Genomic DNA, 23,708 nt, shown 5'->3' on the forward strand with positions numbered 1-23,708 from the left:
CAGTGTTTCTCAGGGCCGCAGCGACGTCATGAACAGCTCTGAATGATTGCCAGTAACGTTTTTACACGTCAACGATCATACTTGTACTCGTAAATATACGGTGCATGCGCGCGTGTGTAACTAATGGACCAGATGTGTTGCGCCCCGTGACCGCTAGTAGCCCCTTCCTAATCTTACTACGCTTTCCTGCATGACACCAGAGCACTGCGGCGAAAGTGACTTAAGAAGCGCTTTGCACACGATAGATGGAGGCCAAACTCCTTCACCAAGGCCGTCCGCTTCGTCTCTTTGGGTCTTCGCCCACCTTTAATGGGACTCCATGACGGACCCACAGCCCAAGTTTCAGTCTTGTTTCATAGAACGTCTGATTACGGGGACATGGCTTGCATCGACGTGGCAGGCACGTGTTAACACAGTAGAAGGACGCTGCTGCATCATTTTGGAGGTAACGACGCACCATTGATGGTCGCGCAGCGCGCGTGCCCGCGCCCGCCCCTGACTGCCACGTCTTGCGCGACAGCGCAGGCAGCACCTGTTCGTAACTGTGCGCTAGCGTACGTTCGTATCAAACGTCGCGGGGTACAAATCGGTTCGCAACAACCGTACTCCAATACATTGCAGGCCTTGGCAGGGACCCCAGAAAAATTCGTACCATCCCGAAATTCGTACGAGCCGTGATCGTATCACCGAGGTTTCATTGTACATGGCTACGCTTGCTCTCTCTTCTCTTATCCCTTTTTTTTTTAGTCTGTGTCTTTCTGCCTCCTTCTCTGTATATCCATTGGTATCTCTGTCTTTCTATCCTTTTCTGTCTTTCTTCCCTTTCTTTCTCTATTTTTTCTCGTTCTAATTCTTTCTATGTCTTCCTTTCTCTCTTTCTCTCTCTGTAGTCGTTCTTTCGCTTTCTATCTTTTTCACTGGTTCTTCGCTCTCCTTCTATCGATTTCCCTCTTTCTCTTTCTTTCTTACTTTCTCTTTGTAACTACGACACTGCACGCAAACGTCGACTATAACAGCTCTGCTGTAAAACAAGGAGGTTAAAAAATTTTTTTAACCTCCTTGCTGTAAAACCCCTATAGCGCGTGTGTGACTCAGAAATCGGACAAATCCCACTACTCACCACAATGGTCCTGTAAAAATTCACAAGGTCACACACGGGTGGCAAACACCGATTAGGGGCCGCTCGTTGCAGCTTCTCCTGTTAAGTGTTTGGGCTGTGACTGAGCGCGTGCCGGTTCATAATGATGATCATTTTCTACCTACGACACACGGCAAACCTCGACCACAACAGCTCTGCTGTATAAAAAGGAGGAGGTGGAGGGTCTACTGAGCTGTGAAGCGCTAGAAGTGGCGGCGGGAGAAGAGGCTCGAAGACTCACCCAGGCCACTTTAGTCTGAGTGAAGATGACGTGATTTTTGTGACGCTTCTCTGCCACTGCTTTGTGATGACAGGATGTGAGAAGGGCTAGGGTGCCCACCTGCATCACTAAAGTATCGCAGGTTTGCTTTGTGATGACAGTAGGGTCGCAGAATATGTCCAAGTAATGCGGACGTTTTCCCGCATCTATTGAAATTACGCGCAATGCATCCGACGCTTTATCTCGCCGTGTGTCCGCGGTGCGGCGTTAGGCCGACTCTCTACAACGTCTCGTGGGGGTGCGATCGTAAACCAAGCGACTTGGCCAATTTTCTCGGCCAACCTCTAACACCTAGTACGGAGCAGTGGGGGACACAACTCGCCAGCTCGGACCTGGGAGTGCAGCTCGAGCTCCTGGATCAAGACCGGTGGGTGCCAAGGCCGGTGGAGCCCTGGACGTAGGGTTCCAGCAATAGAGGCTCCAAGATCCCCCTTTCTTATTTCCCTTGAATAAAGTTCCACCTCACTCCTTCTCGCATAGAAAAAAGAACCTTGAACCTAACTTAATCTTTGACTAGTTGTGATGTATTAGCAACTAGTTCCATATCAAGTGTTGCTTGAACTTAACATTGAATTCCGTATCAGAGAACGGCGTTATGAGCTTATGAATTCGCCATGTAGTGACAACCCTCAGTGCAAGTGTCGCACTTGTTAAGCGAAGCTTTTATGAATTACGGATTTCGGCGGCAGCGGCGGCATCGTTCGCGAAAATCCCGGCGCCGGAGAAGGCACACAAATGCAGGTGTACGCAAATGCGACCCTCGAAGGTGCGCTGGTCACATGAGTATTAAGGCGAAAGCCTTAAATGTCTCATCAAACGAGAAAATTGACCATCGGCGGCGTCGGCGTCAACACGAGTGAGGCAAAAAAGAATCATCACGTGATGTCGTCCTCGCGGCGTCACAGATCGCCGAAATTTGTGTTGTCACAGTGGCGTCACGCACAGTGACGTCACATGATGACCTCATTGCACGACATCGTCGCTTGATCAAAAGTGGGTTGATCACGAAGGCAGCACAAAACCAGGTGAGCTGCAGAAAGCTTGCAATGCCTCCGATCCTGGAGGCAGTGCAAAACCGCCTTACGTGCCGAAAGCTTTCGATAGGGGCGGGGGTGGATCAATACAAGGAAAAAGTTAGGAAGGAGCATCGCGCAATACGAAAAAAAGAAAGAAAGAAAGAAAGAAAGAAAGAAAGGAAGAAAGAAAGAAAAAAAGAAAGAAAGAAAGAAAGAAAGTAGGAAAGAAAGAAAGAAAGAAAGAAAGAAAGGAAGAAAGAAAGAAAGAAAGAAAGAAGGAAAAAAAGAAAGAAAGAAAGAAAGGAAGAAAGAAAGAAGGAAAGTAGAAAAGAAAGAAAGAGAGAAATAAAAAAAGAAAGAAAGAAAGTAGAAAAGAAAGAAAGAAAGAAAGAAAGAAAGGAAGAAAGAAAGAAGGAAGGAAAGTAGAAAGAAGAAAGAAAGAAAGAAGTAGAAAGAAAGAAAGAAAGAAGAGAGAAGAAAGAAGAAAGGAAGTAGAAAGAAGAAAGAAGAAGAAAGAAGAAGGAAAGAAGAAGGAAGAAGTAAGAAGGAAGGAAGTAGAAAGAAGAAAGAAAGAAAGTAGAAAACAAAGAACGGAAGAAAGAAGGAAGAAAAGAAAGAAGAAAGAAAGGGAAGAAAAGAAAGAAGGAAAGTAGAAAAGAAAAGAAAGAAGAGAGAAAGAAAGAAAGAAGAAAGAAGGAAAGTAGAAAAGAAAGAAGAAAGAAAGAAAGGAAGAAAGAAGAAAGAAGAAGAAGAAGTAGAAAGAAAGAAAGAAAAAGAAGAAAGGAAGGAGGAAAGAAAGAAAAGAAAGAAGAAAAAAGAAAGAAAGAAAGAAAGAAGGAAGAAAGAAAGAAGGAAAGTAGAAAGAAGAAAGAGAGAAAGAAAGAAAGAAAGTAGAAAAGAAAGAAGAAAAGAAAGACAGATAAGAAAGAGGAAGGGAAAGTAGAAAAGAAAGAAGGAAGGAAATAGAAAAGAAAGAAAGAAGAAAGAAGAAGAAAGAAAGAGAAAGAAAGGAAAAAAAGAAAGAAAGAAGGAGAAAGAAGAAGGAAAGTAGAAAGAAAGAAGAAAGAAAGAAAGAAAGAGAGAAAGAAAGAGAGAAAGAAAGAAAGAAAGTAGAAAAGATAGAAAGAAAGAAAGGAAGAAAGAAAGAAGGAAAGAAAGAAAGGAAGAAAGAAGGAAGGAAAGTAGAAAAGAAAGAAAGAAAGAAAGTAGAAAAGAAAGAAAGAAAGAAAGAAAGAGAGAAAGAAAGAGAGAAAGAAAGAAAGAAAGTAGAAAAGAAAGAAAGAAAGAAAGGAAGAAAGAAAGAAGGAAAGAAAGAAAGAAAGAAAGAAAGTAGAAAAGAAAGAAAGAAAGAAAGAAAGAAAGAAGGAAAGAAAGAAAGAAAGAAAGGAAGAAAGAAAGAAGGAAAGTAGAAAAGAAAGAAAGAAAGAAAGAGAGAGAGAAAGAAAGAAAGAAAGAAGGAAAGAAAGAAAGAAATAAAGAGAGAAAGAAAGAAAGAAAGTAGAAAAGAAAGAAAGAAAGAAAGGAAGAAAGAAAGAAGGAAAGAAAGAAAGAAAGAAAGAAAGAAAGTAGAAAAGAAAGAAAGAAAGAAAGGAAGAAAGAAAGAAGGAAAGAAAGAAACAAAGAAAGAAGGAAGGAAAGTAGAAAAGAAAGAAAGTAGAAAAGAAAGAAAGAAAGAAAGGAAGAAAGAAAGAAGGAAAGTAGAAAAGAAAGAAAGAAAGAAAGAGAGAGAGAAAGAAGAAAGAAAGAAAGAAGAAAGAAAGAAAGAAATAAAGAGAGAAAGAAAGAAAGAAAGTAAAAAGAAAGAAAGAAAGAAAGGAAGAAAGAAAGAAGGAAAGAAAGAAAGAAATAAAGAGAGAAAGAAAGAAAGAAAGTAGAAAAGAAAGAAGAGAAAGGAAGAAAGAAAGAAAGAAAGAAAGAAGGAAGGATAAAGAAAGAAAGAAAGAAAGAAGAAGAAAAGAAAGAAAGAAGAGAAAAGAAAGGAGAAAGAAGAAAGAAGAAGAAGGAAAAAAAGAAAGAAAGAAAGGAAGAAGAAAGAAGGAAAGGAGAAAAGAAAGAAAGAAAGAAGAGAGAAAGAAAGAAAGAAAGAAGAAGAAAGAAAGAAAGAAAGTAAGAAAGAAGAAAGAAAGTAAAAGAAAGAAAGAAAGAAAGAGAAAGGAAGAAGGAAAGAAAGAAGAAAGAAGAAAGAAGGAAGGGGAAGGAGAAAAGAAAGAAAGAAATAAAGAGAGAAAGAAAGAAAGAAGTAGAAAAGAAAGAAAGAAAGAAAGAAAGGAAGAAAGAAAGAAAGAAAGAGAGAAAGAAAGAAAGAAAGGAAGAAGGAAAGAAAGAAAGAAAGAAAGAAAGAAAGAAGGAAAGTAGAAAAGAAAGAAAGAAAGAAAGTAAAAAGAAGAAAGAAAGAAAGGAAGAAAGAAAGGAAGAAAGAAAGAAAGTAGAAAAGAAAGAAAGAAAGAAAGAAAGGAAGAAAGGAGGAAAGAAAGAAAGAAAGAAGGAAAAAAAGAAAGAAAGAAAGAAAGGAAGAAAGAAAGAAGGAAAGTAGAAAAGAAAGAAAGAAAGAAAGAAAGTAGAAAAGGAAGGAAGAAAGGAAGAAAGAGAGAAAGAAAGAAAGAAGGAAGGAAAGTAGAAAAGAAAGAAAGAAAGAAAGAAAGAAGGAAAAAAAGAAAGAAAGAAAGGAAGAAAGAAAGAAGGAAAGTAGAAAAGAAAGAAAGAAAGAGAGAAAGAAAGAGAGAAAGAAAGAAGGAAGGAAAGTAGGAAAGAAAGAAAGAAATAAAGAGAGAAAGAAAGAAAGAAAGTAGAAAAGAAAGAAAGAAAGAAAGGAAGAAAGAAGGAAGAAAGAAAGAAAGAAAGAAAGAAGGAAGGAAAGTAGAAAAGAAAGAAAGAAAGAAAGTAGAAAAGAAAGAAAGAAAGAAAGAAAGGAAGAAAGAAAGAAAGAAGGAAAAAAAGAAAGAAAGAAAGGAAGAAAGAAAGAAGGAAAGTAGAAAAGAAAGAAAGAAAGAAAGAGAGAGAGAAAGAGAGAGAGAAAGAAAGAAAGAAAGAAGGAAAGAAAGAAAGAAATAAAGAGAGAAAGAAAGAAAGAAAGTAGAAAAGAAAGAAAGAAAGAAAGGAAGAAAGAAAGAAGGAAAGAAAGAAAGAAAGAAAGACGGAAGGAAAGTAGAAAAGAAAGAAAGAAATAAAGAGAGAAAGAAAGAAAGAAAGTAGAAAAGAAAGAAAGAAAGAAAGGAAGAAAGAAAGAAGGAAAGAAAGAAAGAAAGAAGGAAGGAAAGTAGAAAAGAAAGAAAGAAAGAAAGTAGAAAAGAAAGAAAGAAAGGAAGAAAGAAAGAAAGAAAGAAAGAAGGAAAAAAAGAAAGAAAGAAAGGAAGAAAGAAAGAAGGAAAGTAGAAAAGAAAGAAAGAAAGAAAGAGAGAGAGAAAGAAAGAAAGAAAGTAGAAAAGAAAGAAAGAAAGAAAGAGAGAAAGAAAGAAAGAAAGAAAGAAAGAAGGAAAGAAAGAAAGAAAAAAGGAAGGAAGGAAGGAAAGTAGAAAAGAAAGAAAGAAAGTAGAAAAGAAAGAAAGAAAGAAAGGAAGAAAGAAAGAAAGAAAGAAGGAAAAAAAGAAAGAAAGAAAGAAAGAAGGAAAGTAGAAAAGAAAGAAAGAAAGAAAGAAAGAGAGAAAGAAAGAAAGAAAGAAAGAAAGAAGGAAAGAAAGAAGAAAGAAAGAAAGAAAGTAGAAAAGAAAGAAAGAAAGAAAGTAGAAAAGAAAGAAAGAAAGAAGGGAAGAAAGAAAGAAAGAAAGAAGGAAAAAAGAAAGAAAGAAAGGAAGAAAGAAAGAAGGAAAGTAGAAAAGAAAGAAAGAAAGAAAGAAAGAAAGAAAGAAAGAAAGAAAGAGTAGGTTAGGCACGCACACACCAAGCTTCGCTGCCCCACTTTTCCGAGATGGGAAGGGCTCGTAATTTTTTTGGCAGCTTCCTATAGTATTTGTCACCAGACGAAAGAGTTTTGCAAGCCAATGACATGGCCACAAGGTTAAGCAAGGTTACCCACACACTGGCACGCTGTTATGTTTTATCAGTGGTTGATTATTCCCGTAAACATTAAAAAAAAAATAGGACGTATCCAAAGCTTATTGACGAAAGACGAAATCCCGTTGATGCTTGACTAGTCCGTTCAGGAAACGTAGGAATACGAACGATAGAACTTTGGGCTAACTATAGCTACGCGCATAAAATTGAGCTACAGGAAGTTGGCGTTTGTGATGTTTGTTTACCTTCTCTTGTGCTCGTGTCTGCGCGCCTTTTGAAATGTGTGTACTTGCAGCCGGAAAACAACACCGCAACCCGTACCTGCTCTTCGTCACGCAAGCCATCAAGCCGCAGGAATACTGTGTGGCTAAGATGCAAGGCTACTTCTACAGCCCGATGACTTCGTTCTGCGCCTACCGCTACGGCTACGACGCCTGCCAGGTATAGACACGAGGGACAGGGGGAGTAGCCAGGGTAGGGCTGTACGATAATTTCAGGCGCAGCTGGTGATTGATTTTTGGCGGCGGTGGGCGTAACAGCACGAAAAAATTCAGCCTGTTCCACGCCGTGAATACCTTCGCAGAGCGAAGCTGTGATTGCGTGAGTGTGCGGGAATAGCGAGCGAGATCACGTGGCGTCATAAACGCGTACCACCGACTCGGCACAGCAACGCCGGGTAATCTCACGCGCATTGGAGGCCGCGGCGTCCCAAGGCATTCCCGCTGACCTCCTCTAAGCAGCGTAACCGATCTCTGGGTCGGCCCCCCTTTTGGGAGAAATAAAGTTTTGATCATCATCATCATCGCAAACGCGCTGCTAGATTTGAAATGCGCGCTTACTACTCAACTCAAGACCCTCCTCCTTCCCTTCCCCCCAACACCCCCAATCCCCAACCCCTGGAGTGATGGGAGACCTTGTTATCCAGCCCCGCCCTACCGACTCGGCTCTCACTGACGGACAGGGACCAGGAGCTGCTGGGAACATATGGGTCCCGTAACTAGGGAACCACCTCGTCTGGTGCCTGCGTGCCCCACCGATATAGCTTGGGCTCAATAAATGTTGACTCATCATCATCATCACCATCATCATAATTGGTCAAAGCGAGATCACGCGACCTGCCGGCTCATGCAATGGCGTTTCAGGGAACGCCTCGCGTCACGTGACTTCTGGCACAATCACGTGGTGCAAATACGCCACTAGACTTTAATGCTGTACCTCATAAAACTTCACCGCCACTCTCCGTCCACCGACGCGTTTTCGTGCTCTCGTGCACCGCCGACAAAACAGCCACCTACGCCTGGAATCACCTTGGGATGTTGTCTAGAACGTCTTTTCACGACCGAGAAAATATTCCGGTGGGAGCATTGTGAATTCACACTGGTTATGGTCGCCATGCGCCCCCCCCCCCCAAGTTACTACATAAGATGGGGGGGGGGGTAGGTGCGCAAAGTCTGCTCCACACATTGACTCAATAGGAAGGGGGGGGGCGCTGCGATGAACCTCCCCCCCCCCTCTGATGAAGAACCCTGCGTAGCTTATGATTCGGCCCACAATACTTTTTGCACCGCAGGAACTAGCATGCGTTACGATGCATATATATATATATATATATATATATATAGTCAAGTAGATCCTCCGTGAGAAGTCACAGTATATAGGATCTACTTTTCATATATATATAGGAGGATCTACTTGACTATATATATATATATATATATATATATATATATATATATATATATAGTCAAGTAGATCCTCCGTGAGAAGTCACAACGTTGTTTATTTCGACGTTTCAGCCAGAGTCTGGCCTTCATTCCTGATGAAGGCCAGACTCTGGCTGAAACGTCGAAATAAACAACGTTGTGACTTCTCACGGAGGATCTACTTGACTACTTGCAACGCTACGGCCACTCCACCGCGATGCCTATATATATATATATATATATATATATATATATATATATATACATATATATATATATATATATATATATATATATATATATATATATATATATATATATACACCGCTGACCAATTGACCTGACGCTCTACACAAGTATGCCAGCCATTCTCGCAGTCTACTTTTCATCTTTCCAGCCAATCAAGTTTAGATATGATACGTTATAGTAGGGAATACAAAAAACGGCAGGAAGTGGAAGATGGAAGCTCGCGATAAAAAAAAATTCGTAAACAGGGGGTGGGTGCTCGAGACGACGTTTCGACAAGTGGACTTGTCTGGAACTGGAACTGGAACCCCAAAAAATACAAGTTCCAGCCTTGAAGAAGACGAGTCTACTTGTCGAAACGTTGGCTCGAGCACCCACCCCTGTTTACGGATTTGTTCACCTTATAATAGGGAGACACTTGTGTTGCATTCCATAGTTCGCACAGAAGTATGTGCGAATGCTTCCTAAGTAGAAAAGCAAGATAAAAACCGTGCCTTATATTTGAATGAATCAAGTGTCACTGTATCTGTACACTACGCACGCACGAGGAAGGTGGCCGAGAATCGAATGGGCGCCGTGGTGATGATAACTGTGAAATGGGGCGCACATTTGGAGCTGGAAAATATGATAAGCCTACTGAAAGGCAGTATAAAAAAAGAACAAGAAAAAAATTCATCGACGATTACGATACTGCCTAATGCGAACTCTGAGCGCAGCTTCGTCTTGGGGCAACGCCAACTGTGTTTGAAGTTTTGGCTTCGCGCAGTCGTAGCAATGTAACATTCGTTACTCATTGCCACAGAAACTGCCAGCGCTCGAGTGCTACGCGTTCGCTCTTTTTCGTCCTCGTTCGCTCTATCGGTTACACCGACGCCAACGCCGCTCAACGCAGGAACGGGACCCTAAGAGCTGCACTCTAAAATGCCCCTGCGCGGAACGCGCAGCACAGTCCCATCGAAAGCTGGTCTCTGGGTGGTCCTATTTTGTCCATTGTGCCTGGCACAGTTTTTATTACTGATTCGAGATTTCGGAAGTATTCTTTAATTCAACATGCTGATTCAAGATTCAGGATTCAAGATGCAATCCTTTAATTCAAGAGACAGCACCCACTACGCCATTTTTCGTCTTTCTGCGTATAAGTGAGGTTCCCGCTGTACCTGCTGTACCCGCTGTTGATGCTGCATGTGGCTGATGACGGAGAAGAATTATGGCTGAGCACATTGCAGTGGTTCGGAACAAGGAGGTTTAAATAAAACTGCGACCTGGGAGTTGTTCGACTAGCTGTGCTTGACGCATTTGTAAAACACTTGCAAAACCCAGTGATACACATTCTTGTGCTTGTTGATACCACTGGTGCGGAGCGCGAATAGGAAAATAACACACCGCTTGATATTCATTGAAATTATATAAATAGGCGAGATTTCGTTATCGGTTGCCCTGTTCGTGCTATAAAAGAGTAGCTCGCAACTACGAGGTTAAGTAACGTCATTTGGGCAATATACAAGGACCTGTTTTTTGTTACATTCGTGCATTTTTTCGTTATATTTGTATTTGCTTTATGCAGTGCAGCGAGTAAAACCAGCAGGTCTGAACTGTGCAGTGCTCTTTCCAGCTGCAAATAAAGCGACCTAACCGATCGCCCAGGGGTACTCCGGCCGTTAGATGCGTTCAAATGGAAAAAATGTTGTTGAAGATGTGACAGTTGCATCACCTATACGGCAGCATTACGAAGAAATGCTTCATCTTTTCCAAGAAGAGATAAAACAGCTCAAGATGAAAATTCTGCAGCAGAAAAATTGCACGCTAACCAAAAAGAGCGAGGCTCGATCCTCAAGCGATAATAAAGGAGATCAAGGATCAAAAGCTCATGTCTGAGTAGGGCAGGGGGATGTTCACTGCAGCCTTCCCCCATACATACAGCAACCTTTAGGGCACGAAAAGACCAGAAAGGCACGTATTCCATCCGAGCTACGGGCGTTTGCGTTAACGCTGCACTTCTATTCTCCATCAGCTTATGAGTATGTACGCACGAAGTTTAATCGCGCACTGTCAGCAGAGGGCTCTATACGAGAACGGTGCACAGAATTCCATCAAAGGAAATGCTGGCTTCACAGATGAGTCACTGTCACGAAAAAGCTAGCCCAATGCCGCACAAAAACTCTACTGTACTTTGATTGTTGACGACAAATGAGAAAACATGTTGAGACTGTGGGCGACTAAACGGTTAGATATGCGGACTTTGGGACTGGAATGCATGATGACAGACTATGCTCGTTGGCTTAAACATATGATGTATGCCACTTGGGCGTTTTTAATTGATTCATTGACAGGGTAAGAGAGAGCGGCCGCGAGCCTACGAAATAGTATCGAAAAAGCTGTATCTATTGAAATAGTGTCGAATGCAAGCTGAATGCCCTTGAAGCACGTCCATGCAAAGCCAAAACTATTCTTTTTGGAGATTTTGAGCTTGTCTTGAGAAAAGAGATAGCTTTCAAGCCTTGACGAATATATATATCCTTCTCGATGAGCATATCGAGTGTGGTGCTTTGGAACCACATTTATATTCCGCTCAAAGAAAGTGGCCGAACTCCATATATGCATAAGACTCTGTCACATGACGAACGAAATAAACAGGAAAATGAATGCCGAGAAGTGAGGTCTGCTCTTACGAGGATAATTATTAAAAAAAAAAAACAACAACAGTGATACAGGCCCTTCGGTGTGCATGCTTGCAAGGAAAACGCCAAAAGAAACAGAATAAAACTGACCGCATTCTTATCTGCGATTTCGCTTCTTATTCTTGACAACTTCTCCCTTAATGTTCGCTATTATAACCATTAAAAACCACGGCGGAAAGACGCGGTCAGCGCGGCGGGCGCGCTTTGGCTCCCGTTTCTTGCCTATGGCAAGATGGCCGCCGCGCGCGCGGCGCGGCTTCACTGCGGCCCATTGGTAAGTATAGGCGGCCTCCACTCCAGCAAGTTTTATTTAAACCTCCTTGGTTCGGAAGCATTAAATCGCACACTCGTTGCGCAATTAGCATTGTGTGATGATTGGTTGTTATTTTACTCTACTGCCACGCTATATTACATAGGTTAACGCGATTCCTTGCCCGACATGAGTCTTTTTGCGAAGGAGTTACGCAGAGGGTCCGGGTTTAAATTCCATTCGATCCCGGTTATTTTTTTTCTCATTTTATTTTTTTCATGTCTATCGGCTACGCGACCGACGGCGACGCCGCTCAAAGCAGGAATGGACGCTTAAGAGCTGCGCTCTAAAAGTTGGAGACCGCTTGAGCTTTGCCTTCAAGAGCAGAACGCGAAGCGTAATCGGGCTCCGTGCGCATCGTCTTGTCAATTGCTAGCCTGGCTTTGGTTCTCGGTACATGCCTCAACCATGCCACAAGGAAACGAACGACTGTGCGCCGTTTCAAACTATCCTAGAATGCCTACTGCAAGTACAGTTTTTAAGTGCCCACTACGCCATAGTTTTTTCTTTTGCGAATCAGCGAAAGGCCCACTACGCGTCCGTAAGGCAACACATGAACCTACGCAGCTGTTCACCCTGTTGATGATTTCGCAGCTGATGATGATTAAGTATGTCTGAGCGCTTTGTGAGTAAACGAGAAAGTTTTTTGGTGAACCTAATTGCGAGCAACCCAATTGTGTTTAGCACTGCGACACCTTCCCAAGTCTTCTCTTTCGTAAGTGCCCTTTCTTATTGGCCAGCCGGCTTCTCTAATGATATGTCCACCATCACGATTGGCTGAAATATTCTCTTATGAACAATTTCAACGTAACATGTTTTTGTGAATACGGGCCCTTGTTTTCTGGGAATGATTTTTTATGTGTACGTGTTTGCCGATGTTTCCGCGTTATACTTCCGCGGCCTCGCCTTCTGTGTAATGGAAGACTCTGCTGCTCTCTCCAACTTTTATTCCCCTTACCCCCTTCCCCAGCGCAGGGTAGCCTACCGGGCTCAGCCCTGGTTAACCTCCCTGCCTTTCTTTCATCCTTATTCTCTCTCTCTCTGCTGCTGTAGCCTTTTTTTTTTTCATTTGGTACAACTGGAACAGTCAGCCGCTCTATCTCTGCAAACTTGTGCGCCGTATGTCTCCTCTCAGGGTGACTCCGGTGGTGGCCTGATGGTTCTTCACGAAGACCGCTGGTACACGGTTGGAATCATCTCCTACGGCGTCGGCTGTGCTACGCCGAATGTGCCGGGTATCTACACTGATGTCACCAGATATGTTGGCTGGCTCCGGCATGAGTTGCGAGACGAGCTGTGACGAAAAGTCTAGCACAGGGGTCTCAAACACGCGGCCCGTGGACGTTGACCTAGGGGCCATCGGCTTCACAAAGAATAAAGTGTTTGTGATTTTCTAAAGGGTACTCGCAGTATTTACTTGCCTATTGCAATTAATAACGTTTTTTTTCGGGTACGCTACAGAGACTGGATTGGCGTCGCTGTGGGGTCACCATGTGTTGAAACATAACCATAGAACAAAATCTGTGTATTTCAGATTCTGCGTCCAGGTTTGTGTCGTTCTTGAGATCAGTGTTTCTCGAATCCTGACACCAAATTTCCTTTAGAAATGGACCGTATATGAGATATGAGAAATGCGTTCTTTGAAATGGCAGCGTTAGGTAATGTTTTGATCACCCAACACGGGCCCGTTCAACCTCCTTCACGGCCCCGCCCCTTGCGGGGCTAAATTTCGGGACTGCGGCCCGCTAGCTGAGGTGAGTTTGAGATCCCTGGTCTAGTATATGCAGGTATCGAGGCTATACGAACATATGCATCTTTTCTGGACATCAACGATTTAGTTCGCGTGAACAGCACTACGTGGCGTATTGACCTTAAATGATTCAAAAGTACCGCCATGACGAATGCAGTGACGCGGCGCTCCATAAAAGAGAGTTAAAATGATAATAATAGTTGTTGGGGTTTTACGTCCAAAAACCACGATATGATTATGAGCGACGCCGTAGTGGAGGGCTCCAGGAAATGTGACCACCTGGTGTTCCTTAACGTGCACCTAAATCTAAGCACACGGGCCTTTAACATTTTGCGTCCATCGAAATGCGGCCGCCGCAGCCGGGATTTGATCTCGCGCGACCTTCAGGTCGGCAGTCGAGCACCATAACCACGAGACCAGCGTGGTGGGTGCGAATTAGAATTAAACAGTACACACCCTGAGGCTGTCGCTTCACTTCAGTACGCAGCAAGGAGAGAGCCATGTGTCGGCGTTATCTTGAAGACAGCGCTCGACTGGCAATTGACTGACAAGTTTTCTAAACTTATTGCTCCAGACTGCTCGTGGCATTCTGTTTGAGATGTCCGGCCGCGACAACTGCACCCGCGATGCTTTCAGTGAATCAGTTTCTAAGCGAAGAGGTTTATGACTAAGATGTGCAAGAAATGTGTCCGAGATGTTGACAAAAACATACCATCCGCGCGGCGTGGTCATGCCTTCGCTCGGAGGCGGCGCGAAACCGGCGCCGCACTATCTGCGCATGTGTACCGCGCCGCCTCCGGCGCTTTTTCTTACTTCTTTATTTAATTTTGTTACTTTTTGTTACGTCTTTATATTTCTTGTTTTTTTCATTTATTTATATATTTCTTGTTTTTTTCATTTATTTATGTTTGTAGTTAGTATTCATTTATGTTTGTGGTTAGTATATGATGAGCTAGGGTGCACAAATGTGCCCGCCCGCTACAAAGAATATGACCTCATCATCGTAATCAGCAGCAGCAGCAGCAGCTTAGCGGGCTCGCCTAGAGCGCCAGCGGCAAAAGAAACGTGAGTCCAGTCGACACCGCAGCGCTGGAGCGACTGACAAATAAGTCACCATCTTCTCAGGCGCTCTGTTTTCATACAGAGTCTTGTGCTCACTCCGAGGAGCTGCCGGCGCCTGCTATTTGAAGTCGAACAACAGATGGCATGATATTGCCCTATAGCCGACATTAATCAAGAGCGGCGTTTGGATCAGATACGCTTCTTGCCGCGGGGTGCCCCCGCGTGCCGGCGCCGCGCTCCATAGTCTTGCTAACATTACGTAGTGAGCCAAACTCGCGCACAGAAATCACAACAGGAGAAAGCGATCGCGTTTCAACGCGCGTGTTCAAGATCATGATGCGCGCAGTCGTAACTTCGTTACCCCTTGCCATCCCTCCCTGCGTAGCTTTCCGCGCGCTCGTCGGGATGAGAGGAGAAAGCGCTTAAATGACCCCTGAAAGCGACATTTTTTTTACTTTCATGCTTTCATTAGTAGCTTTGCGTCTGATAATCCCAAGTCTGAATCGTAAATGCTCCAATGTGTCGTGTAATTAACGCTAGCGTCGTTAATTGCAATCAATTTTAGCGTCACTTCAAAACGCCCGCTAGCGACCCACCGCGATGGAGCCGTAAGATCACGTGCGCGCAAGCTTTGGTGACGTTGAGAGCGCAGTTTTTGAATCTGGGCCTCGCGTGCGGGTAAGAATGAGACGACGCGGGTGCCTTTATATTCGGGGACAAATTTTTTTGGCAGTACTGTGGACGCTACTGAACCGAAACGCATGTCTGCTTACGCGCCAAGAAATAGTACCTACGTTCATTGATAAGTTTCTCATTTGCCTTGCTGAGATAATTACTACTTTATTTATTATGACTCACATGACCAGATTTCACTCCCCACTGACAGTGCAAGGCGCCGCCATTGGAATGAGCTGAAAGGACCTGCGTAGGGAAAGCTTGCACATCATTGTCGGCTGTTCCATCTAGTGGTCTCTTGTGCCCGCCTGCTGCCCATGAAACTGTTCAATGCGGCTGAGCAGAATTGTCAGTCACCATCAGCTGCACGGTCCCGAATGGCATAAGCCCACTGTAAAGGGTAGCCTTCTTCGCTGCAGAGTTCTTGTTCTTTGCGTGAGCTCGTGACGTAATACAACTTTGACATCGTGACATCATGGAGACGCGCAGTTACAATCCCGTGTCGTAAATCTCGTGGTCCAATAATTCTTTGAGGCACATTCGTTGCAACGACGGGCCAGCTGTTTTCGTATCTTATCGAGGTGAAAGAAGACGCGCTTGATACGTGACGCAGAGCGCGCGAAGCAATGTGCCGGGACTGGCAACCGTTAAGAGCCCGCGCTTTTTTTGAATGGCCCACCGAAGTGGCGGCAAGAGATCCGTTGCCGCGCCAAGCTCGGCTGCCAAAGGGTTCCTCCCGTACTCGCTTCGTCGCCCGGTCGAGACAGGCACCCTGTTCCGTGGATTCCGCTTCACGGCTCGGCCTCCGCGTACTCAGGTGAAGCAGCACGTCGTTGTAACCAACGTTTGTTCTAGTAACGTTGGTTGTAACGTACCGCATTATTAAGAGGAACGCGATTGGTAGCGTGGACGTGACGTCAAGGGCGACGCAGGTTGTTAACGTACAGGTACTCCAGCGTGGCGGATTTGATGACGTCAAAGCAGCATAGTCACGTGGCGGTTAACGTGCTTCTATGTGATAATTACGCCGAACGTTTTTAGCCTCGATGCACGAATAACGAAAGAACCTGCATGCATGCGATGTACTGGTAACATTAACGTGATACCACAAACTTCGCGTCCCACCATGCTAGAACTCCAACATAGTTGTTTCGGTGACGCAAGTGCGAGCCATCTATGGGGATGTTAAACGGAATTGGAGCACTTTTTACATACGATTATGTTTAACATACGGTGCAGAAGTGTTGCAGCGATTAAAAAAAAAGAAGGAAAAAACCATGCCGTAGCTGTAGAATACAGTTTCTGAGCCTGAATCGCACCGATCGATTGCGCTGTGAACCAAGAGAATGGCAAGGTGCGTAGGTTAGGTTTCCCGTTTGCAAAACTGAATGACGGGGGAGGGGGCGACGGAGGTGTTGGCCACTTAACGAGCTGTGCACAGTTACGGAGGTACAAAAAGTAAATCTGTCATTGCTGGGGTCAATTTTTGAAAAGTGTATTCACGCATGGTTCAGTCCAGCGCTGTAAATACACGTCTAGAGCAAAATGCTGCTTTCAGTAGGGGCCTCTGTCGATGCCCTATCCCTATTCATTGACGCCTCCTCAAGGAGTGCTCTTGCATCCTTTTACCGTTGGTGCTTCGGTGTTTGTGTAATCAGCTGTGCACTTAGATACTCGTCTTCTTATAGTATAAGAAACTGAATATGTATTGTTATTGTTGCAAACAAATATCCACAACACACAAAAACAGCTGCAACAGTATTGTAACAAAATAACAGTTGAAAACGATATTTACCGAAATGCTATGATGCACTGGAGCATCTTTACGAACTCTTTCCCAACTTACCGAGGCGGAGGAGTGAAGCACATCCCGCCCGTCTGTAACCGACAAACGCAGACATTCTCCTGTTTCCGCACTGCGCTGCGTCGACACGGCAGAGTCCATGTCATCTTTAACTCTCCTCAAGATGGCTTGTGCACGGGCTTCACCTCTACCCTCGTCATACTGTAGATGTACGTTTCGCGTAAAGGGGCCCCACCATGTAGGTCGTCCTCGTTTCCTGACTCAGTGTTGTTCGTCGTTCCTCCATGATCCTAGGAGCCATGCCAACCTCGTCAAGGATTCTCCTGCCAGCCTTGGTAGACGATATCCTAACCACTTTTACAGAACTTAAAATGTTTCCACTTGCAGACGCGGCGCACTTCACACTCGTCTTTGTACGCACCAAGGTTAGATGATTTGCCTGGTGTTGGTACCCATTTAGGCTCGCTCTTTCTTGCTATGGGATGGTACTACTACGTTACGCAGGTTTCGCCTATCTGTATGATCAACAGGTGTTTAATACTCGATACAAAGAGTCATCACGCGAAGATTCGTCTAAGCTGTAGTTTTCATAATAAAGCGGTACATCGCACTCTGTCTCTTCGTACCCCCCCCCCCCCTTTCGCCTAGGAAAAATGAAATTCCATCGGAAATTCAGGCTTCCACCAAGCTCATTAGGTGCGAATCTACTCGAAAGACAGCACTACTACTTAGGAGGTTCAATTGTGCTACTCCACGAACATTATTTAGGCGAAAGCCTTAGATGACTCATCAGACGTGAAAACTGACTGTCGGCGGCGTCAACACGAATGGTTGGAAACATAAAACAACGCAAAGAAGCAACCGGCGCGCTCCGTGGCTCCACGCGTCCCAGAAGACTCATATCGCTTATTATAGCACTACGAAGTCAAGTAAGAAGTGACTGAGAGTAATTAAGAAGTTTTCGAGAGTAATTAAGATGTGAGTGAAAGTATAGCCGAACCTCGTTATAGCGATGTGGCATCGGGGCCATAAAGTTCTCAGGTCGCGGGATCGAATCCCGGCCGCCGTGGCAGCCGCATTTTCGATGGAGGCGAAAATGCTCGAGGCCCGTGTACTTAGATTTAGGTGCACGTTAGAGAACCCCAGGAGGTCGAAATTTCCGGAGCACTCCCATACGGCGTCTCTCATAATCATATGGTGGTTCTGGGATGTTAAACCCTAACAATTATTATAATTATTATTATAAGTCAGTTCGTTGTATCCGACATTCTTTGCAACAGTAGAGTTTTAAAAAATCTGCTCTTTAGAGCAGATTTGTTACAACAATTCGGTAGTCTGGCTCGCCCAAAAATCGGCTATCTAGCCCGCAATCGCATTATCCTAGACTTCAAACCCATTATAAATGAAGCAATCTTTACGTGCCTCCTTGTGGTGTTTCAAGCTAGATAGACCGGAAGGTGAGAAGGTGAAATCACAACAGAACAAAGTTCGTTTGACAAAACAAGCCTGCGGTTGTAACGATGAAGTGTCCCTTATTGTGGTAGCGAATCGCCTTTCAATATTTACTGAGCTCTTCATGGCACCTTTCGAGTTCAGAGCCTCGCCAAACGAAAGATCTCTTCGTTACAGCCGATATCGCGGCGGCTCCCATGTTTTTAGTTTCGTTATGAAAAGAATAAATGTCACTGAGGTGAAGCGTGACCAACCAAAGTTGCTACTTAGTTTGCTATAATCACTATTTCGCTACATCAGTGTTCGTAATAAGGAGGTTAAACTGTAATTGAAAGCAGGGGCTTAGGCAGAATTTTTTTTTTTTTTGGGGGGGGGGGGGCACCTCCTTTATCGCAAGTGACGGCCGGGCAGGCACATGAGGTCGAGTGTCATTTTGTGCTCTGTATGCCACGGCAAAAAAAAGGGGGGGGAGGGGTGCCACCCCCTGGCTACGCCACGGATTGGAAGTACTTAAAATGACGTCAAAATAGTGCAGATGTTAAAATAGGGCAGACGTAATGGTTGTCGCCGTCAAGTCATCTTAGCATGCGACATATCCGTAGCCAAGAAGGGGGCGTGGAGGGGGGGGCAGCGGCCCGCTCTCCTCCCCCCTTCCCTTTCCACCTCGAAATTCTGATGGAGGGTGGTGTTTTACCGAAATTGAATAACGAAAACAGGTGTTTTTTTTTAATAGTTAAGGCCTTCGGCAATTGCCCCCACCCCCCCTCCGAAAAAATATCCCTGGCTACGGGCCTGGCATGCGATAAGGGACCCCGTGACCTTTTTTTTCCCAGCTTGGTAATTAATGAAGGACAGTAGCATTCATAATGCGTTCGCCCGTTCGTTCTTTTCTTTTTGCGCTATTATATGCTAGTCATCGTCACAGCCGTTTAATTCAATCGTTTTCAAACATACAGCTTGTCCTGGCAACAGAAACTGAGGCAATCAATTTCGGTGAATTCATCGTACGAGTTGCCTGCGTTTTTTTCTCGTCGCTGGGGGTGGTGCACCGCAAGAGTAGTCGAATCAATTATATCAGACAATAATAATAATCGACTCATTCCCGCCTTATCAATCACTTTTGCACTGGCTTTCAATATAGATTTAAGGAAAAGAAGGAGAGAGAAAAGGATGAGTCCATAGTGACGCAGACTGTCGTTCGTCACGCCACGCGCATGCGCGCCCTATAGTCGGCCGACAGAATCAGCCCGCCGACGACCAGTATGCACGCGTACGGCCGTGCATCCACTGAAAGCCGCAGAATTGACTCCTAACGATTTTCACTGCCACCCAGCACTGTGGATCTGTTCATGACTCCAAAGGTAACGTCGGCATTTAGTTCCTGCATGAATATTTCACGAATTATGTACAATTTTAATGTATTTGATTTGTCTTGTGAGGTCAAGATAACCTTGGTTCTGCGTTTTTGCCGTCGTGTAGCATAGGTCCGCTCAATACTTTGCATCGCGTGCTTCGCCAGGCATTTCCGTTTGTTGTGACCAGAAACGTAATTAATTGCGTCTTTCACCGTGAATGGTCGTGCTATATTCGTCGTGGGCGTGCTTCGACGTGAGTGTTCTCGCCGGCGCACTTTAAACGAAGTTTAAGGGCGTACGCGTGCAGCCTCTCTGGAGGGCAAGCTGACAGTTTGTTGTTAAGTCGTCAAAGGATCGTAAAGATTTTTCAAACGCGCAAGAAAGCACGAGATTTCTTTCACCCGCGAAATATTCTCTTGATCACATACAACAATAATACCTCAGAAATTTCTTCCGCAAAGGTGAAGCCAGCTAGATAAAAAAAAAAAAAAGAAATGCCGGCAGATCCCGCGAATTGTGCGAATCGATTTCATGCGAAGAAGTTAGCCAATGCTGCCATGCTATCTTATCATTTTTTGTTTTTTGCTCTGAGCCAAGCGTTACGAAGTGCATCGACGTCTTCGTGCGAATTGAGCAGTTGTGTGCACTTGAACATACTATGTTTTTTTGCTTTAAAGCGGTAACATGAGTGCGAGAGTAGTAGTAATCGTTTCTGTCGTGTTACTTCCAATAACATTTAGATGCCAGTCAGAGGCTGTGGTTTGTCCCTTCTTTTTCTTTGTGCGCGTCGTGGTTGCGCTGTGTTTCAATATGTTCGGGAACTGTCACCAGCTGGCCCGGCTTTCAATTCTTCTGCATTTGCGTGCCCATTGTGACCTTACCATGCACGTCGAATACATTGGCACCTAAAGGATCTTATGGTCCGACGGAACGTCATCACTCACGTTAAGGCACAGACGTCAGTATTGTCGAAAAGCAGTGCAAGTTACATTGCGATGATCTACATGTCATAATTAGCGATCGTTGGCGTAGTCGTAAAACTGCATATGTAATGTTCATTACATTGTTATAAAAACGGATAGCCAACCCTGCAACAACAATTGACGCTGCGCGACATGACGCCTGTATAAAGGGTCTTATAAATATCCTACGTAGTTTTTTAGCACTGGCGTGGATGTGCCGTAGAATATTCGACGGCCACGCATAATTCCTGGGTTCGATTCCGCCTCGAACAGTGATCTTTATTCTTTGCGTCTATCGAGATTTATCGCTCAGGGACGTCACCGCCGAAGCCAGCGCTGTATTTTCTTTGACACGGGCTCCTTACTCTATAGCGTTCATATTTCCAGTGTTTATTCTCGCCGTTCTGGTTTGACGTAGACCAGGGCTCTCAAACTGACATCGGTTACCGGGCCGCAGTCCGGAAATTTAGTCCCGCAAAGGGCCGAGAAAGCGAAGAAGTTAAAAGGGGGGAGGGGGGGGGGAGCAGAGCATGGTTTGAACAAAATGTTAGCTAACGTTGCCATGTGGAAAGAAGGCCTTTCCTATATCTCGTGTATTTCTCATTCCTGAAGGGGATTTGACGTCAGGACTGGAGAAACCGATATCCACAATGACTAAAATCTGGACACCTATTCTGAAGTGCAGAGTTTTTGATGCGCGTTTATTTCAACACAAGTTGATTGCATGGGGTGCCCCACGAAAAAAAAAAAACAGTGCTTAAGATCAGTCACATCTGTGTAGCTTTTCATCCGAGCGTACCATATATCTATGGAAACTTTCCGAAACGAAGGTTTGTTGCGAGTAACGCCTGTCCTGTGCATCTGTGTTCCTTCTCTGTCCTGTTCGGATTGCGCTATCCAGTATTGAAGCACATAAGCACTACTATCAGCTTACCGCGTCTGGTGTTGGTAACACCCACGTTGCTGTCGGCATCATTACGCAACTGTAAACAACTGGTTATATAATACATATGCGACTCTTCAACATATGAGTGTGCGTATACCACTTCCACATTTCTCTAGCGTCATTCCGTAACGTTTCGCTCAATGGGAAAAATTACACCACAGTTACCATCCCGCGCATGATTCGCATAACATCGATTCCCGTGGGATCTGCCGAATTTTAATCACGATAGGCTAGAAAATAATGCGAGAACCATTTAACAATGCCACAAGCAGTAACAAAGTAATAAAAAGATATGGGACAAAGACTGTCATGTGCAGGCCGCGGACCGCAAGCGAAAGGTCGGCGGGAGGCCGCATGTGGCCCGAGGGCCGCGTGTTTGAGACTCCTGACATAGACAGCGAATAACCTGTGGCGCATGCCCGCATCCCACGGGCCGTTGCTCGCACGTGTGCGCCACGCGTGTCTGGGGGAAAGGGGTTTATGACATACGCGCCAGGCAAGTATAATGTCATAAGAATGGAAGGTTGAGCGAGTTGGTATGCGTTCATCTTGGTTGAAACAGCGCTCACGAAACGACGACGAAGAAAAGATTTCGCCGATTTCGCTGAGTGACGCAGAATTTTCGTACCTTTGCAGCACCTGCAGAGTATGCTACCTGCCCTTTTTGCTTTTACTTGCCCGAGACTTGTTTGGGCTTTTTGCTTTTGATGTTTTTAGTTGTTGTTTTGTTTATGTTGCACATCACCTATATACATGCGTGTTTTTCCTAATAAACTTTAGTTGCGAGTCAGCGCCTGTCCTGTGTTTTCTTTTACTTCGTCGTCGGTTCGTTAGCGCTGTTTCAACCAAGATGAAGTAATGTCATGACTAGTCAGTCAGGTTCGTCACGCACTCATACGCTCCTATGCCAGCTTTGCTATATACCAAGTCAAGGAGGCGACCATGAGAGCACCCGGACGTAGGCGTCTACATAGATAGATAGATAGATAGATAGATAGATAGATAGATAGATAGATAGATAGATAGATAGATAGATAGATAGATAGATAGATAGATAGATAGATAGATAGATAGATAGATAGATAGATAGATAGATAGATAGATAGATAGATAGATAGATAGATAGATAGATAGATAGATAGATAGATAGATAGATAGATAGATAGATAGATAGATAGATAGATAGATAAGATAGATAGATAGATAGATAGATAGATAGATAGATAGATAGATAGATAGATAGATAGATAGATAGATAGATAGATAGATAGATAGATAGATAGATAGATAGATAGATAGATAGATAGATAGATTCGTTCGTTCGTTAAGGTACGTTTCACCAAGCGACGGCGTCATGTGGTGTCGTCACAGATCGCCAGAGATGTGACGACCACAGATGACGTCACCATGATGTAATCTGTCATCGCGCGACTTTGTGACATTCGCATTGACGTCGACGTTCACTTATCACGTTTGACGAGGCACTTAAGGCCTCATTGAACGCCTTAAATCAGTCTCTTTAAACCAAACAGGCGCTGTACGAGCTGGTCGTGACATTGTCCTATTTGAAAGTATATACGCTTGACGTACTCGGCTAGTATTCCGTCTTTGAAGTGTTAAGACGAGGGCGCGCACATTGTCGCATTGTCTTTCCAAAGGGCTTCGCTCTAGCTGCTTTGTTTTGTAACGTATAATAAACGACGTTAAAGCGCAAGAAAGTAAGTCCGTGGTTTGGTCACGTTTCTCAGGTTTTCTCTTCGTAGCTGCTGGACGGTTCGAGTTTGGTCATTTGAACACATGCATAGGGCAATCTTTTCTTGCCCTTGTTTGCACGCTTGATCCAGAATCAGCAGAAGTTCTGGCATAGGAACAAGGAAACAGATGCCGACTGCAAATAAAAAGTGTTCAGCGTGACTTACTAAGACCGTGCAGTAAAAAAAAATTTCGACGACCGTCTACTTCCGCTTTGTTTGAGTATGCTATAGACCAGATAGTTTCTACTCTCGGGCGCCCACGTTTAGAGAAAGCGTACATAATCTTGACCCCAGCTATCATCTGTCGGCGCGGCTAGCGCTAGGGGCTGCGGGCTTGGTTACGCCATAACTGATGGCGAGCCAACACCCGCGGCCAGCATGCGATAAGCGCAGGCCGGGCATTATCGTGGTCGTCCGTTCCACAGAATCAAAAGCTCCCCCCCCCCCCCCCCCCCACCCAAAGATGGCTGCCTTCTGCAAGCGCTGAAAGTTCTGGTCTGCGTACAAACGGGAAAAGTGCATCGATGTGCGGTCATGACGTAATACAGATACGCAACCAGGGTGCGATCGCTGCGCGTTGAATTATT

At 44.5% G+C, this 23,708-nt stretch overlaps 1 protein-coding gene across 1 annotated transcript in view; it reads left to right on the forward strand.

Moving 5' to 3' along the window:
* Positions 1–23,708, forward strand: part of LOC119394198 (mast cell protease 1A) — an 81,584-nt gene that overhangs the window by 21,060 nt on the left and 36,816 nt on the right. Inside the window, exon 6 of the mRNA XM_037661474.2 lies at positions 6,720–6,865. Within this exon, the coding sequence (XP_037517402.2) occupies positions 6,720–6,865 (146 nt within the window). The remainder of the gene's footprint in view (positions 1–6,719; positions 6,866–23,708) is intronic.

The sequence above is a fragment of the Rhipicephalus sanguineus genome, chromosome 5, assembly GCF_013339695.2.
Source record: "Rhipicephalus sanguineus isolate Rsan-2018 chromosome 5, BIME_Rsan_1.4, whole genome shotgun sequence".
NCBI lineage: Eukaryota > Metazoa > Arthropoda > Arachnida > Ixodida > Ixodidae > Rhipicephalus > Rhipicephalus sanguineus.